We start from the raw sequence: 15,551 nt of genomic DNA on the forward strand, positions 1-15,551 counted from the left end.
CTTAGTCTCACTAGGTGGGGTCAGCTACATTTGCGGAATGATACCATAATGTTTTATTGTATATCATGTCCATTGACAAAATATTGATCTTTAAATTTTTCCTAATTGTTTCGCCTATGATTTTTCTTGACCTCCATCTGCCTCTAGAAATTGGATTAACCTCTATTTGGTTTACTCTCTTTACTGGGGCTTCTAATGGTCTCCTCTGCACATACCCAAACCACCTAAGGAGCGATTCTACCATATTTTCTACAACAAGAGCTTTTACCCCAACTTTCTCCCTAATGCTTCATTTGTAAAACTACTGTGTCTATTGTGTCCATCCATCCAGTGCAACATTCTCATCTCTGCTACGTTGAGTTTATTCTCTTGTTGATACTTTATTGCCGAACTTTTAGTCTCATGACTTTGTGGGTCTTACAGTTGTGCAGTCAAATTTTGCATTAAGTTGTAGTGACACTTCTATCACATATAACATGTGCAGCACTTCGCCTTCGTACCCATATTAGAACTCACTGTTATTAATAGTGTTTTAGTTAGTTTGGTAATAAGTTTGTTAGGAATAGTTTTATTCAATGTTATCAAAACCGGTTCGACCGGAGAACCGGCCAACCGGTACGAAACAAGTGTTGTGTCGGCTAAGCATCAAAACCGGTATAAACCGGAGAAAAACCAGTGAAACGTGTCAAAACCGGTGAACCGGACGGAATTTGATTGAACCGGCCGGTTCATACATGTAATTTTAAAGAACCACACATAGGCACATACCACATAGAATTAGACTTTGGATTTATTAAAGTTATTTGTTTATGAGAATTCTTACTTTGACTATAAATATGAATTATAAATTTGAGTATCTACATATTAGATAATTTTTGTTACAAGTTTACACACACATATATATATATATGTGTGTGTAAACTTGTAACAAAAATTATCTAATATGTAGATACTCAAATTTATAATTCATATTTATAGTCAAAGTAAGAATTCATATTTATACTCAAAATGTATGTCCGGTTTAATCCCATGCGGTTTAATTACTGAACCACTGGTTGAACCACTAAACCAGTACTCTCACCGGTTTGATGACTGGTCCGATTTTAATAACATTGGTTTTATTCCTTCTTGTAACTTTCGATTTTAGCTAACCAGCTTACTAAATAGTATTGCCCATAATGGAACTCTATAAATAAGAGTTCCCTTTCTTGTATTTCTTAAGCTTTCATAAATACAAAATATCTAGTAATTGCCAAAAATACAGATACACTTTTCTCTATTAAATTCAGTTACATTTCTCTTTTCTTCTTCTCTCTCCCACATTTACATGGTATCATGCCTCCAAAGGCTCACGTTACCGAAGATCCTAGTTCTCCTCCTCCATCCATGGCTTCTCCTCTACGCACTTCTTCTCCTTCTCTCACTCTTCCTCTTCCGTCAACGAAACTCACTGAACACAACTTCCTTGTGTGGAAATAGTTCACTATGGCAATTCTCACATCGAATCACGCAATTAGGTTTGTTTCTAGTGATGATATTCTAGAAAAATATCTACGAGAAGAGGATTGTCTTCTCTGTCGTGTTAATTCAGCTTATATAAGCTGGAAAGAATAGGATCAAATGATCCTTTCATGGCTTCTCAACTCTCTTTCACCAGATCTGCAACCTAGAGTTGTTGGTTGCATATTCATTTTAGCTTTGGCGCGAAATCAGTGAATATTACCACGCACAAACAAAAGTCAAAGGTAGGCAACTTAGGGCTCAATTAAGGTTAATTGTTAAAGGTTCAAGTACGATTTCAGAGTATCTCATGAAGATCAAGGTAATTGTTGATTCTTTGATTTCAATTGGATCTCCTATAACCCTAGCTGAACACATTGATTGTATTCTTGATGGATTGCCTGAAGAATTTCACAATTTAATCACCACTATTGAAAGTCAAGAGGACATTCCTTCAATTAATGCTCTACAGTCTTATCTTTTAACCTTTGAAGCTAGATTACAGAGAAATCGCACTAAATCCATCTCTAATGCGTTATCTGTTAACGTTGCTACTGCATCTCCTTCTAGTCCTTCGTCTATTAACTCTCATATGCAACATTATTCAGTTAGGTCTCCTATGTCACCTTCTATACCTAGGGGACGCAATGAAGGACTTCCATCTCATTTTAATGGTACTTCAGGCTTCAGAGGTAATTTTTGTGGTAATCGTGGCGAGGCACGTGGTGGTACTGGACCAAGAGGTAGCTCTCTTTTTTGTGCCTATTATAACAAGTATGGTCATGACATTTAATATTGTTACTATGCACCTTCTACATATGGATTAGATCATTATCGAGCTCCATCTTGTTTTGGTTTACCACCTTACAATAATTCTTCCTATGTTGCACCTATGGCCAGACATTATCCCAGTTATGCATCACCTTACTATCCTCATGTTGCAAGGAACTTTAATCAATACTCTGGACCTCGATTTGCACACCCTAGGGGCTCTTTCTCAAGGCATTATGATTAGTTTGCTCCTGGTGCTCAACTTTCTCTTACTGCTGCTCAAGGTCACTTTAGCTCTCCATATGCTATGACAGCTTCATCTTCTGGTGGTACTCCTGGTCACCATACCAATCCCCTTGTGTGGTATCCTGACTCAGGTGCAACCAATCATTTGACATCTGATCCGACTCTGGTTCAAGAGCCAACTGAAAAGTACAATGCAAATCAGATATACATGGATAATGGCTCTAGAATTCATATCTCTTCTTGTGGAAATTCCAAATTTTATTCATCTTTTAATTCTCAAGTGTCACTCTCTTAGAAATTTACTACTTGTTCCATCTATTACCAAAGATTTACTTCGTGTCTCACAATTTGCACAGGATAATCTTTGTTACTTTGAATTTCATCCCTACCATTGTTTTATCAAATCTCAGGCTACTGATTAGGTTCTGCTAAGAGGAACTCTCACTCCAGAGGGACTATGCTTTTCATGATCTACAGCCTTCAGTTTGTCCAAGACCTTCCACTACTGATGTTTCTAAGCAACAAGTTCCTCCTAGTTTTCCTTTCTTTGTTAATAAAATTGTACACAATACTACTAGTGGTTCCTCTACTTACCTTCTTTGCCATTGTAGGTTAGGGCATGCCATTGACAAAGTTGTTTCCAATGTTCTTACTACTTGTAATATTTCTCACTGCAATAAAAGTGTTTTGGATTTTTGTTCTGCTTGTTATCTAGGCAAATCTCATAAACTGCATGTTGTTGATTCTGTTAACAAATATCTCAATCCCTTTGATTTGCTTTATGTTGACTTATGAGGACCTGCACCTATTGACTCCACTACTCACTTTAAATATTATTTTTCACTAGTTGATGCAGCCACTAGACACACTTGGATCTATTTGCTAAAATTAAAGTCAGACACTATCACTTTGTTTGATACCATTCTTACAATGGTCAAAACTCAGTTCAATAAAATTACAAAATCTATCCAAAATGATTGGGGTGGGGAGTTTAGGCCTTTCACTTCTTATATGGCCAAGTTGGGCATTTCTCATAGAGTAGCTTCTCCTTATTAGCCCATGGGTGTCTTCCTTTGAAGTTTTGGGATCATGCTTTTCTTACAGCTGTTCACCTAATAAATAGAATGCCTTCTCCTAATCTAGCTTACCAATCCCCACATACACTACTTTTTCATACTACAAGTGTCTTAATAGTGGTGGTAAAATTGTAATATCCAAAGATGTTGTGTTTAATGAACATAGGTTTCGTTATGCTACACCCTTTAAGTCTTCTTCATCTACTCCTACAACCACTTCATCTCCGGATCAAATTTTAATTTTTCATAACCCTACTCATGTTCCCTCACACACACCTAGTCATATTTCCTGCTTTAGTCCCTCTGTTCCTACTCCAGTTAATCATGTCTCCTCTGCTTCTCCTCATCAAAGGGCTCCTAGTAGTGTAACAAATTGCAGACTGTATCACATGATATAGCCGCAATATTGCAGTTGCGGTGACCGCTACAACCGCATCACACCGTAATTGCGGTGTGATACCGAATCACATTGTTGCGACTGCATCAGGCCGCAACGCAACTGCATCGGACGACATCAATCCACAACGCAACCGCATCGGGCTGCATCAGACTACATTGATGTAAAAAAAATGTTCACTCACAAAATAATTCCTACCGTATTCCGCATTACAATAGCCGCATTGATCGCAATTACAGTAACTGCATCCGCAACCGCAATTTAAACACTGGCTCCTAGTGTCCCCACTGTCATCACTGAGTCTATACCCTTGTCTAATGACTGTTCTTCTCCAAACAACCTTGATATCCCTGTCGAGTCTAGTCAAACCACTGAACATGTGTCTACTTATTCTTATCCTCGGTCTGATCCTAGTCTTGTTTTTTCGGAAAACTTCATTTATTCTGGTGTGGATGGCAGGCAGGCCTACATTTCTTGGTTTCAATAAGACTCCTTACGAGCGTTGTTTTAACTACTATTATCTAAAAATAATCAAGTTATACATCCAGAGAGTCAGTTTCTGTCCCTACATCTCATCCTATGCAAACTAGGTCTAAGTCAGGGATTTTTAAAACCATTTACCCTAGAGCTTACTTAGTTCACATTGAGCCTACTTCAACTAAGGCTGCTTTGGTTGATCCTGTTTGGGCTTCTACTATGAAAGAAGAATATGATGCCCTCATAAACTCAGATACTTGGTCTCTAGTGCCTTTTCCTCCAACAAAGCAAGCCATTGGCTGCAAGTGGGTTTTTCGAGTGAAAGAAAACCCAGATGGCTCTATCAATAGGTATAAGGCTAGGTTAGTGACCAAGGGGTTTCATCAGAGGCTTGGTGTTGATTAAAATGAAACCTTTTGCCATGTGGTTAAACCTATCACTGTAAGGATTTTACTCACCTCGGCTCTCACCTATCATTGGACCATTCAACAACTCGACATTAATAATATCTTTCTCAATGGGCATCTTACTGAAGAAATTGACATGCAACAACCTATGGGGTTTCAAGACAAGGACAAGTCTTTAGTCTGCAAGCTTAACAAATCTCTATATGGGCTCAAGCGGGGGCCTAGACAATGGTTTGAAAAGTTAAAGGAGACTCTTATCAAACTTGGTTTTAGCACCAGCAAGTGTGATAATTCTCTTTTCATCCACAAGTCCACTACCTACATATTATTTGCCTTAGCCTATGTGGATGATATTATCATCACAGGATCATCTCTTCCTCACATCAGGGCTCTAATTGATAATCTTAGCATTGCCTTTACATTAAAAGACCTTGGCACACTTGATTATTTTATGGGAATTGAAGTTAAATATCTCAAGGACAAATCCATCCTTCTCTCACAATCTAAGTACATCAGGGATCTCATTGAAAGAGCTAATATGAGTGGGGCTAAGCCTGTGTCTTCTCCTATGCTCTCTAACTGCAAACTGACTAAAGAAGGATCCAATTACTTTGAAATCCTTCTCTGTATAGGTTTATTGTTAGTGCTCTCCAATATGTCACTATAACAAAACCTGATTTAGCATTCTCAGTGAATAAAGTCTGTCAATTCTTATCTGCTCCTCTAAAGGAGCATTGGACTGTTGTCAAAAGAATCTTAAGATACTTGAATGGCACTCAAGGCCATGGTCTGCATCTACAACCTGCTCTCTTTTCTTCTCCTTTGGTCCTTAAGGGGTTCTGTGATGCTGACTGGGCCTTAGACTATGATGATAGAAAATCCACATCAGGGGCTTGTTTATTTGTTGGGCCTAACCTAGTTACCTGGTGGTCCAAGAAATAGTAAATTGTCTCCAGATCTAGTACTGAGGTTGAATATAAGAGTCCAGTTTTGTTTGCTCAAGAGTTTTTGTGGGTGCAATCTCTCCTCACTGAGTTACAGTTTGCCTATACTACTCCTCTTCTTCTTTGTGATAATCTCAGTACAGTGGCTATGGCTTATAACTCTGTCCTTCATTAGAGGACTAAGCATATTGAGCTTGACTTGTTCTTTGTCACACAAAAGATTCACAACAAGTCACTACAAGTGAAGCACATCCTAGCTAACTATCAAACTGCAGATGTGCTCACTAAGCCACTATCTCCTACAAGATTCATCACCCTCAGAAAACAACTTCAAGTTTGCATTGTTGAACTACCTTTGGCTTCTAGGGGGTTGTATTAGAACTCACTATTAGTTTGGTAATAAGTTTGTTAGGAATAGTTTTATTCCTTCTTGTAACTTTCGGTTTTAGCTAACCAGCTTACCAAACAGTATTGCCCTTAATGGAACTCTATAAATAAGAGTTCCCTCTCTCATATTTCTTAAGCTTTCAAAAATACAAAATATCTAATAACTGCAAAAATACAGTTACACTTTTCTCTCTCAAATTCAGTTACATTTCTCTTTTCTTTTTCTCTCTCTCACGCTTACAACCCAAGATCCTTAAATTTAATGACTTGTGGTATGATCTCCAATTTTTACCACTACATTAGGTTTTCCCACCTTGGCTCTTGCTAAAATTATACTAATAGGCTTTGTCTTGTTTCAATTTATATAAAAGTCAAATGCTTCTAAAGTTTGTATTTACAATTTATATAAAAGTCAAATGCTTCTAAAATCTGTCTTTACAATTCAAGCTTCCTATTTAATTCCTCTATTGAGTCACCAACTAGGACAATATCATCAGCAAAAAACGTGCATTTTGGCACCGGCTCTTGGATATGCCCAATAAATACATCCACAACCAATGTAAATAGATAGGGGCTCAATTTTGATCCTTGGTTACATCACATACATGGATCAAACGACACAATTATATGGTCATAAAAAATGTCCTCAAAAAGTCCATTTGTCCCAAGTCCTTTCTAATGGTTTCCCCTGTGTCTTCCAAGTTGCGGGTATCATAACTGAATGAACTATTTACATATTTTTGTACCATGATCAGAAACTATTACTTGATTTCCATTTCATGTTGTGCTGACACTTTATTACTAATGTTGAACTTCTAAGATCATATAAAATAAGACTCGTGAATCCAGTGATAATCTTATTTTTGTAAAGAGGATGCTCCTGAAAATTGAAACCTTTGGACAACAAAGGAATAGAATATTTGGAAATGAAAACTACTACCCTTCACAAATAAATAAAGGATGGAAAAGAAACCGGTCAAAGAAATGTTGTGAGAAATAAGATCTGAAAATAATTATGAACTTTCATGCTTGTATTATTATATCACCAGTAATGGATCTGAAGTTTGAAGAAGAACAAAATATCTTCTCTTTAATACCAGTCTGTCTACATGTGTTACATTTAAGTTTCTCCCCTAAATAAAGAATTTAGATTCCATGATAAAAGAATCCAGAAACAATTCAACATGCTGTTATTTAAGCCTTGATAAAGCAAGACAACTTACTTGCTGCACAATTGGATTTGCTGAAGTCATAAATTCACTAGTCATTCCTTCCCAGACAAGCTTTCCATTGTGTAGAAACAACAACCTGTATTTAGACAATAAGTTCTCAGATGGGTACATCAACTCTGGGAAATAAAGAGGCTTCAGGGGACCGGAAGACATGCAACCATTACGAAAATATCCTTACCTATCAATGGCTCTTTTAATAGTACTATGTTGGTGAGTGACAACCACATAAGATGCAATATTCCCAGGTTTCCCAACCGCATCACGTCCTTTTATGTGCACAGAACGAATAAGATCCTCAACAACAGTGGACGCAATGGGATCAAGTCCAGCAGTTGGTTCATCATACAAAAGCACCTGCACAGACATGTTAAATGCTGTAAGGAAAAAGAGAGGAGGGAAGCTATGTACTGCATAAAAAACAGTAAAAATGGCAGATCATATGACTGCACCCATGGTAGTTAAAATCACATGTTTAATGGTGAGATCGCACAAGTTCACGATCCTGGATGCCAGTTTCGTGTCCAATCTCAGGTTCGAGCTCGCCACCATGGAATCGGGCAGAACCGGCGTACGGAATTGTGGGATCTGTGGAACCCGGTTCGTGACCCGGGTTAATGAAACCTTAAAAAACAAAATTGCTGCCACTGGCCTGCTGTCATTCAATTTATTCTGATTTCTGACTCTGTCGTTACATTTCCATGGTTTCCCTATAAATGAACCAGTCTCCACTCTCCATTCTCTATCTCAATTTTCAATTCCTTCTATATCCATTTTTGGTAAGGAGTGACCCCCAATCACCCAAGTCTACAACCGAAAACGTTGGAAGAATGCACCACCCAGACAGCCTCCGATTCAAGAATAGATAGGACCCAAACAGAGTCTGCTTCATGAACAGATACAGAAGGCAACAGATGCAACCATCCAAACAGCCCCTGTTCAAGAACAAGTGCAACCAAACAGGAACTGATTCGTGAATAGCTGCAGAAGGGACCAGCCACATCCATTTTGAATGATTGTATCACTTATGAACAGGTGTGGGATCCATTATAAAAAGGAAGTAAATCTGATTGCTTGGGGCATTCAGAAATTGTGAGGAATTTGTAATTGAGGAGAGACAGACTCAAAAAAACCTGAACCTTGTAACATGACTAGAGAACTTATCTCTATTCTTCTTCCAACAATAATATTTCTATTTCCTTTCCATCCTTATCAATTTATTTATATTTCCTTTCCATCCTTATCAATTTATTTCTATTTCCTTTGCATCCTTATCAATTTTCAATTCTGATTCAGTCTCCATATTGAATTTCAATTCTCAGACTGTCTCCATTCTATCTATTTTTAGTTCTCACTCTGTCTTCATTCAATTTTCTTCTTTTGCTTCAAGCAATTTGACTGAAAATGTTTGGCGAAGGTAACTCAAACTCAATCCCTATTGTTGGAAGCTGAACTGTTTCTGAATCCCAAAGTATTGGTTCTCCTAAAACTATTATCTACATTGAACCTTCCAAATTCTCCCAATACTTTATCTTCTGATGTCCCCCTACCCGACCTAGGGTGCATAATCACTAATCACATCATATGTGTCTTTCTTTGGTACAAACTTTAGGATTAATATCTTATCTCCTAATCTTTTTACATCCATCACATCCTTCTTCTATTCCTTATCTAGAATTATTCTCACCTCATTTCTCGATCTTGCCTTACCAATGTACCATATCTTAAAAGCTGAAGCATCTAATTCCAATGTCTTCTCACCAACCCATGTGGTTTCTTGTAGGCCCATAAAGTTTATCCCCGTGCTAATCATTGTGTCTCCTATTTTTATTGATTTACTTGTAAGAGTGCCTATATTACATGTTTCGATTTGTATCATAAATTGGTGAGCTAGCATCTTTACCCACACTCATTCATGCAAATGCAAGAACCCTTGCTTATTTTACACTAATCTAGGCAGCGGTACAGCGACCCTTGCTCAATTTGTTTTTGGGTTTCCCACAGGTATCCTCGCACTGGAGGCAATCTTGTCTGAGCCGAGAACATCCACAGGTACGTGGGGCTAACTCTCCCAACGGGCATTTTTTCCATCCACAAGACTCGAACCCGAGACTTTGCTTAAGGGGAATCAAGCATGTACCACTTGAACCAACGCCCGTTGGTTTATTTTAAAAGTGATGGTTCAAGTAGCTTGGCTAGCTACACCATAGTGGGATGAAAGTGCAGTAGCATGTGATCCCTCCACTGTTAGGAGCCGGAGATGTTCGCTGCTCTATGAAACCAGTCTCACGCTTTGCCCTCTTGTCTAGGAGTCATGACACCTGAGCCTTAGCCCAAGCACCATGCCTCAACTCTCAACTTGGAGTAGGCACGCCAACATGGTGCAGCCACCATCCCGACCAAGCATAGCCATAGCCATATTCCATCACCTTGATGCCCCCACTTGGGTTACAAGCTAGAGTTACCCAGCTCGGCGACCCTTGCTCAATTGACACTATACTTGGGTGATACAGAGGGTTACTTCTAGACAACAGCCAAACATTAATACTATACCATTGTTGATCCAGATAATAGAGATTCGGCAAAGTTTTACGTTGACTATAGATTGTCTGCCACAACCTTCATAGAAGTTACATATTTGTTCCCTAAAAGATGTGTTTTCAATCGTTAATTAAGAACCACTTAAAATTTCTCTTAAATAATTGTTAATTTGAGGGATGATTAGGGAAGGTAATAACATATGGAAAGAGAAATTTTAGAAGTAACACACCTCTGGCTCAATTGAATCCTTTGTAGTATCATAAATAATAGACCGAGCTAAAGCAACTCGTTTTTTCATCCCACCTGATAACTCAGAAGGCAACCGATCCTCAACTCCCTAACAGAAATCATGACCAGTGAGTTTATTATCATGCTTGCAAAACATCATTATTCAACTAAAATGCAAGAAAACAGAGTGTGAATGAACCAATATGCATAATGTTAATCGTTGAACCAAGTATTGCACATAAACTCAACATAATCAGATGTAAAAGGATATCCAGACCAGCTGTCAAAATGATTATAATTGAAATCTGATGCATACCTTCAAACCAACTGCAGCCAAGCATTCCGTGACAAGCTCTGATATCTTGTCCTCAGACATGCTTGATTTTTCATACCTGAACAATCAAAAGGATAATAAAAGGTGTAAAAACAATCAAAACTTCAAATATAAACTGAAATTGGAAGGGCAGCCAAGCTTGCACATCTTACAGCAGAAAGCCAACATTTTCACGAACAGTCAAAGAATCAAAAAGTGCTGCACTTTGGAACACCTGTTTCCCAGATTAAATTAAGGAAAAAATTACATCAAACAAGTAGTAGCAGTTAAGAATGAGAATATTACAGATTACTCTAAAACTTACTAATCCAATTCGAAGACCAGATATCTCCTCGTCACTTATTAAACCAACTCTTTTTCTCCCACGAATATAAACTTCTCCCTGCTCATTGAACAATGATAATATTCAAGAATAACTCAGTAACAACAACTCAAGCGGAGCTATAAATGTTGTAAGTGTAAATCATGTCTACAAACCATTTACCTCTAAATGTTTTCTTAATAATTTAGACATTTCAAATTAACGTAGCACACCTCAATCAAATATTTACCTTGTCTGGAGCAAGAAGTCCTGCAATAATCTTCAAAACTGTAGATTTTCCAGTCCCAGAGGGACCAATGATTCCAACAGCTTCACCATGTCTGATCTATTCATAATGTCCAAAAACAGGAAAAAAAGAAATGAGGTGATATATTTAGCAATCTCCCAATCAGTAAAAACACCAAATTTATTTTGACCAGCTTTCATAAATTCATACTAAATATCACAGTCCATAGAATAAAAAAATAAGAGGCCTCAATCACCTTGAAGCTGACACCATTTAAGATTTTCTTTTCCCCAAATGACTTGTACACTTCTCTACACTCGATAAGAACATCGGAATCATCCTCATGATCCCTCACAGTGCTTAACTGTTCTGATTTGGATGAACCCTATCAAAACAATTATATCAGCCTTCCAGAAGAAGAAAACACAAATATAACAAGAACCGAACCTCTTCAAACTACCTTTGGTGGACTACATTGATCAAATGTTCAAATGACATCATAAAGTTGTATTGTAAATATTACCTATAAATAAAGCATTTAAATAAGAGTAATGTTATCAAGCGTTCTAAGGGCATTGTATAGGGAAGAGAAAAAATAAATTTGATCTTGGAAAATGATCTTCTAACAAATGGAAAAATGCTGAGCTCAATTTTCCAATGCTGAATTCCACATTTGTACTTAAAAACCGCCCTTTTGGGGCACTCAACAACACAATCCTTCAAATAAAAAGGAACAAAATATGTCTCGTGACTTTTATCATAAATCATGCTCAAGATTTTAAATTTGGATTTGCGACGCCCAATGTTAGGGTTTTAGGAGTCACCGAAACCATATCACGGTCATAATTGCCTTTGCATCGGCTACTTCTGCCCTAAATAGTCCATAATGTCAACGTTTTGAGAGTATCCGAAATCGTAACTGCTGTTTAAAACCTTCATCATATAGACAAATCATTTGCATAAAAAAGACGAACAAAAAAATTATAATTACCGTAAATCACAATTACCAGCAGAAACTAACACACAACAAATAAAAAGGAGACATAAAAGGAACGAAATACATTAATAACGAAGATAACGAATATATAAACACGAATTACGTTGAAATTAATAGCGGAAGAGTCTTCTTCACTCTTAAAGTTTCGAGGAGGAGGAGCGATGCAAGCACAAACAAACTTTCTACGAAGATCCTTACTACTCTGTTGGTTGTTGAATGAATTAAGCTTCTTAGTAACTGCAACAGAAGGAAACGCAGCGTTTTGTGTGATAATAGGGAAAAGGGTATGCGTTGATAAAGAAACCATGCTTCAAAAATGGGTTTCTGGGGTGAAATGGAAATGAATCAAAAGAGTGAGATTTAAAAGAGAAGTTTTTAAATATGAAATAAAAATGGGTTTTTTTTAGGTTTTAAGACATGTGATTCATGGGTTTAAAGTTTGTTGTTTTGCAATGCATAAAAAAGTTAAATGGAAGGAAAATAGTTTCCCAGAAGATGGATTTTGCATTGCAAGGAGAGAGAGGGAGTGGAAGTGGAAGTGGAAGTGGGGAGAGATGATTACTTCTCTTTCTCTTGTGTAAAAATACCAATTGAAGGTTATATCAATCTTTATTCTCTACCCTCGAATGGGGAAGACAAATCAAAACAAAACAAGTGCTATCATCAAGGCTCGAGTGCGTGACCCAACCCCATTTCACCTTCACTCGGAGTCATGCCACATAATTTTACTTACTTTCTTTTTCAAAGTTTAAAATATATGCATCATCAATATTATTTATTATTAATTTGCTTAATTTTTTTTTTGAGATATACTTAATATATAAATGGTGAATAATTTATTAATAATATAAAAAATATTTGCACTCTCAATATATACATATAAATCTTTTTTATAGTACCAAGTTTTGTTTTGTAGATAGGAGAAATTAAATCTTTAATTTTTTATCTTAATGGAATCTAGTACTATCTTCCACAAATCAAGTAACGTATGGGTTAATTTTATCTTTATCTTGAGTGTAGTTAAAGATTTTGTATACTAATTTGATTTTCAGATTTGTTTTTTTTGTATTTTTATGAGTGACAATGATTAATTTTTTTGGATGCATCCTATTAGAAACTATGTTAATTCATGTTGACAATTTTTTTTAGTAATTGTTTGAATTTTTATTTTTAAGACATCAAGTTGGAATATATATATATAAACTTACAAGAAGCAAAGTTATATTCCCTCTTTTATTTTCCTGCACTCCAATAATAAATAGAGTTTCATATTTAGACATTAACTTTAGTATTTACATTGTAGATATTTAATTTAAATGCTTACCTTTTTTTTTATTTGTATAAATGTTAAAAAATACATCAAAAAACTATTTGACACATGTTAAAGTTTTCTATCTTCACCAAATCTTTTTAGAATAAATAAAACATTACCATGCAATGCTAATGTTTTTATTTCATATGTCATGTATATAATTATAGTTATTATTCAAATTATGAGATCATGGAATAAATTAAAAAAGAATGAATAAAATATTGTGCTTAATATGTGAGACTTCTTAGTGTGTGTGAAGGGTTCTCTTAACCAACGGTTGAAGAGTAATCAATTTCATGATATAGAGATTATGATATAAACTAATAATTGTTGAGTTAGTTAAGAGAGCATGTTAAGATATTAATTACGTGTCAACCTAAAATTACTATTAGTATATATGGAATATTCTATCAACATTCATTTATTGATTTATTGTTATTATTAGTTCTTCAAAAAATAAATACAAATAAATAGTGGATAATCTACTTACTACCTATAACATCTTTAGGCTAATAACACATACATATTTCACTTTTAATATATTACTAACATATTGTTTGATTCTCATATCGATTTGAAAGAAAAAATAATTAATAACTTAATGTGAATATGTGTGGTTTATAAATAACTTTATTAATAAAAATGTTAAGTTGTAAAGTAAATTAGTATACAAATTTTACTAACCATAAAAAAGTGGCATGTAATACATGACAACGGGATGAATTGAAAGGAACACATATTATTTTATCTATTAATCTATATCTATACTTCTATCTATACTATATATAAAGCCAAAACTTGAAATAACTTCTCATGGTGTAATTTCCATTTCCTATATTGCCCTTAATATTATTTAATTTTTACAAAAAAACTATATAATCCTAAGAAACTACCACCAATACATTAATTAACCACATATCTCACCTTAAATTAAATATTATCATAAACAAACAAAAATATAATATAAAAATTGAATATGTAGTATCACACAATATTCGCCAGCAAGCACGAAGTGCTTGTACACACTAGTTATATAATAAATAAATTTCTTTCACATCAATGGCCACATGTAATTTTCTCTTTAACTTTTTCCCTCCTACAAATTTTTATGGTACAACTATGTACAAAACAAAACTATATAATCGCATTTTTACAGTTTTATTTTAATATATTTTAATAATATATTAACTACATAATAAAATAAAATATTTTCACATTATCATTTGTCACATTATTTCCTCCATAATTTTTCCCCTGCTGGAAGGTTCCAAGATAGTACTATATAAATACTCACTCTATATAATCACATTTTTACAATATATATTTTAGTATCAACCCACACTACATAATCACATTTTTACAATGTATATTTTAATAATCTATTAACTAGATAATAAAATCAACTCATTCTACATCACTGCCACATGTCACTTACTATTTAATTTTTTTCCTTCTAAAAAGTTATATGGTACTACTATCTACCTACTCATACTATATAATCATATTTATATATCTATTAACTATATAATAAAATAAATTTATTTCACATTATTGTTGAATATTTTTTTTGTACAGTAACTGAACCGTATCGTTCAAGTAATAACTGGTAAATACTAGGATATCGTCCTCAAAGAGAAAGTGGATATGTATTAATTAATAAGGAAACAAATTGGGTATGTATTTACAAGATTTGATGTTTCTAATGAAAGTGTGCATGTCAAGAGGAACACTTTGGAAAGCTCTCTTTATATGTCATGGTTTTGATGAGGACAACTTGTGCTTATAAGAGCTTGAAGATCATCAACAAATCAACGTGCTTAAGTCTTTAATTGGTACTAGGCTTAGACTAGAATCTAGTTTAAGTTGAGTCAAGGCTTAGGGCACCTAATACATGTCTCATATGCATATATCTTTTAAATCATTTCATCCATGAGATATGTCATTCATAATATGTTCATGCATTACATAAATACATGTATATGTGCATTCTAGGCATAAACTAAGTGTTAAACATGTATTAACTAAGTGCATAATGTATTTGATGTTTTGTATTTAAAAATACACATTTTAATTGTTGTTAATCGATTAACCAATCCTGTAATCGATTAACCCAACTGTTGTGTAAAGTGGTTGCTACTAGAACACGTTTTTAAAATG

At 35.1% G+C, this 15,551-nt stretch overlaps 1 protein-coding gene and 1 long non-coding RNA gene across 2 annotated transcripts in view; one reads left to right on the forward strand and one right to left on the reverse strand.

Moving 5' to 3' along the window:
* Positions 1-4,128, forward strand: part of LOC109337014 — a 22,591-nt gene extending 18,463 nt beyond the window's left edge. The window contains exon 3 of the long non-coding RNA XR_002106391.1: positions 3,955-4,128. This is a non-coding gene — a long non-coding RNA (uncharacterized LOC109337014). The remainder of the gene's footprint in view (positions 1-3,954) is intronic.
* The window catches only part of LOC109337013 (protein TRIGALACTOSYLDIACYLGLYCEROL 3, chloroplastic-like), a 14,171-nt gene extending 1,522 nt beyond the window's left edge, over positions 1-12,649 (reverse strand). The window contains exons 1-9 of the mRNA XM_019573866.1: positions 12,186-12,649; positions 11,342-11,470; positions 11,089-11,184; positions 10,842-10,919; positions 10,690-10,751; positions 10,520-10,595; positions 10,205-10,312; positions 7,616-7,791; positions 7,429-7,513 (exon numbers count right to left, since the gene is read on the reverse strand). Of these exons, the coding sequence (XP_019429411.1) occupies positions 7,429-7,513; positions 7,616-7,791; positions 10,205-10,312; positions 10,520-10,595; positions 10,690-10,751; positions 10,842-10,919; positions 11,089-11,184; positions 11,342-11,470; positions 12,186-12,389 (1,014 nt within the window). The 5' untranslated portion in view covers positions 12,390-12,649. The remainder of the gene's footprint in view (positions 1-7,428; positions 7,514-7,615; positions 7,792-10,204; positions 10,313-10,519; positions 10,596-10,689; positions 10,752-10,841; positions 10,920-11,088; positions 11,185-11,341; positions 11,471-12,185) is intronic.
* Positions 12,650-15,551: the final 2,902 nt, after the last annotated feature.

The sequence above is a fragment of the Lupinus angustifolius genome, unplaced genomic scaffold (genome assembly GCF_001865875.1).
Source record: "Lupinus angustifolius cultivar Tanjil unplaced genomic scaffold, LupAngTanjil_v1.0 Scaffold_1_705, whole genome shotgun sequence".
Lineage (NCBI taxonomy): Eukaryota > Viridiplantae > Streptophyta > Magnoliopsida > Fabales > Fabaceae > Lupinus > Lupinus angustifolius.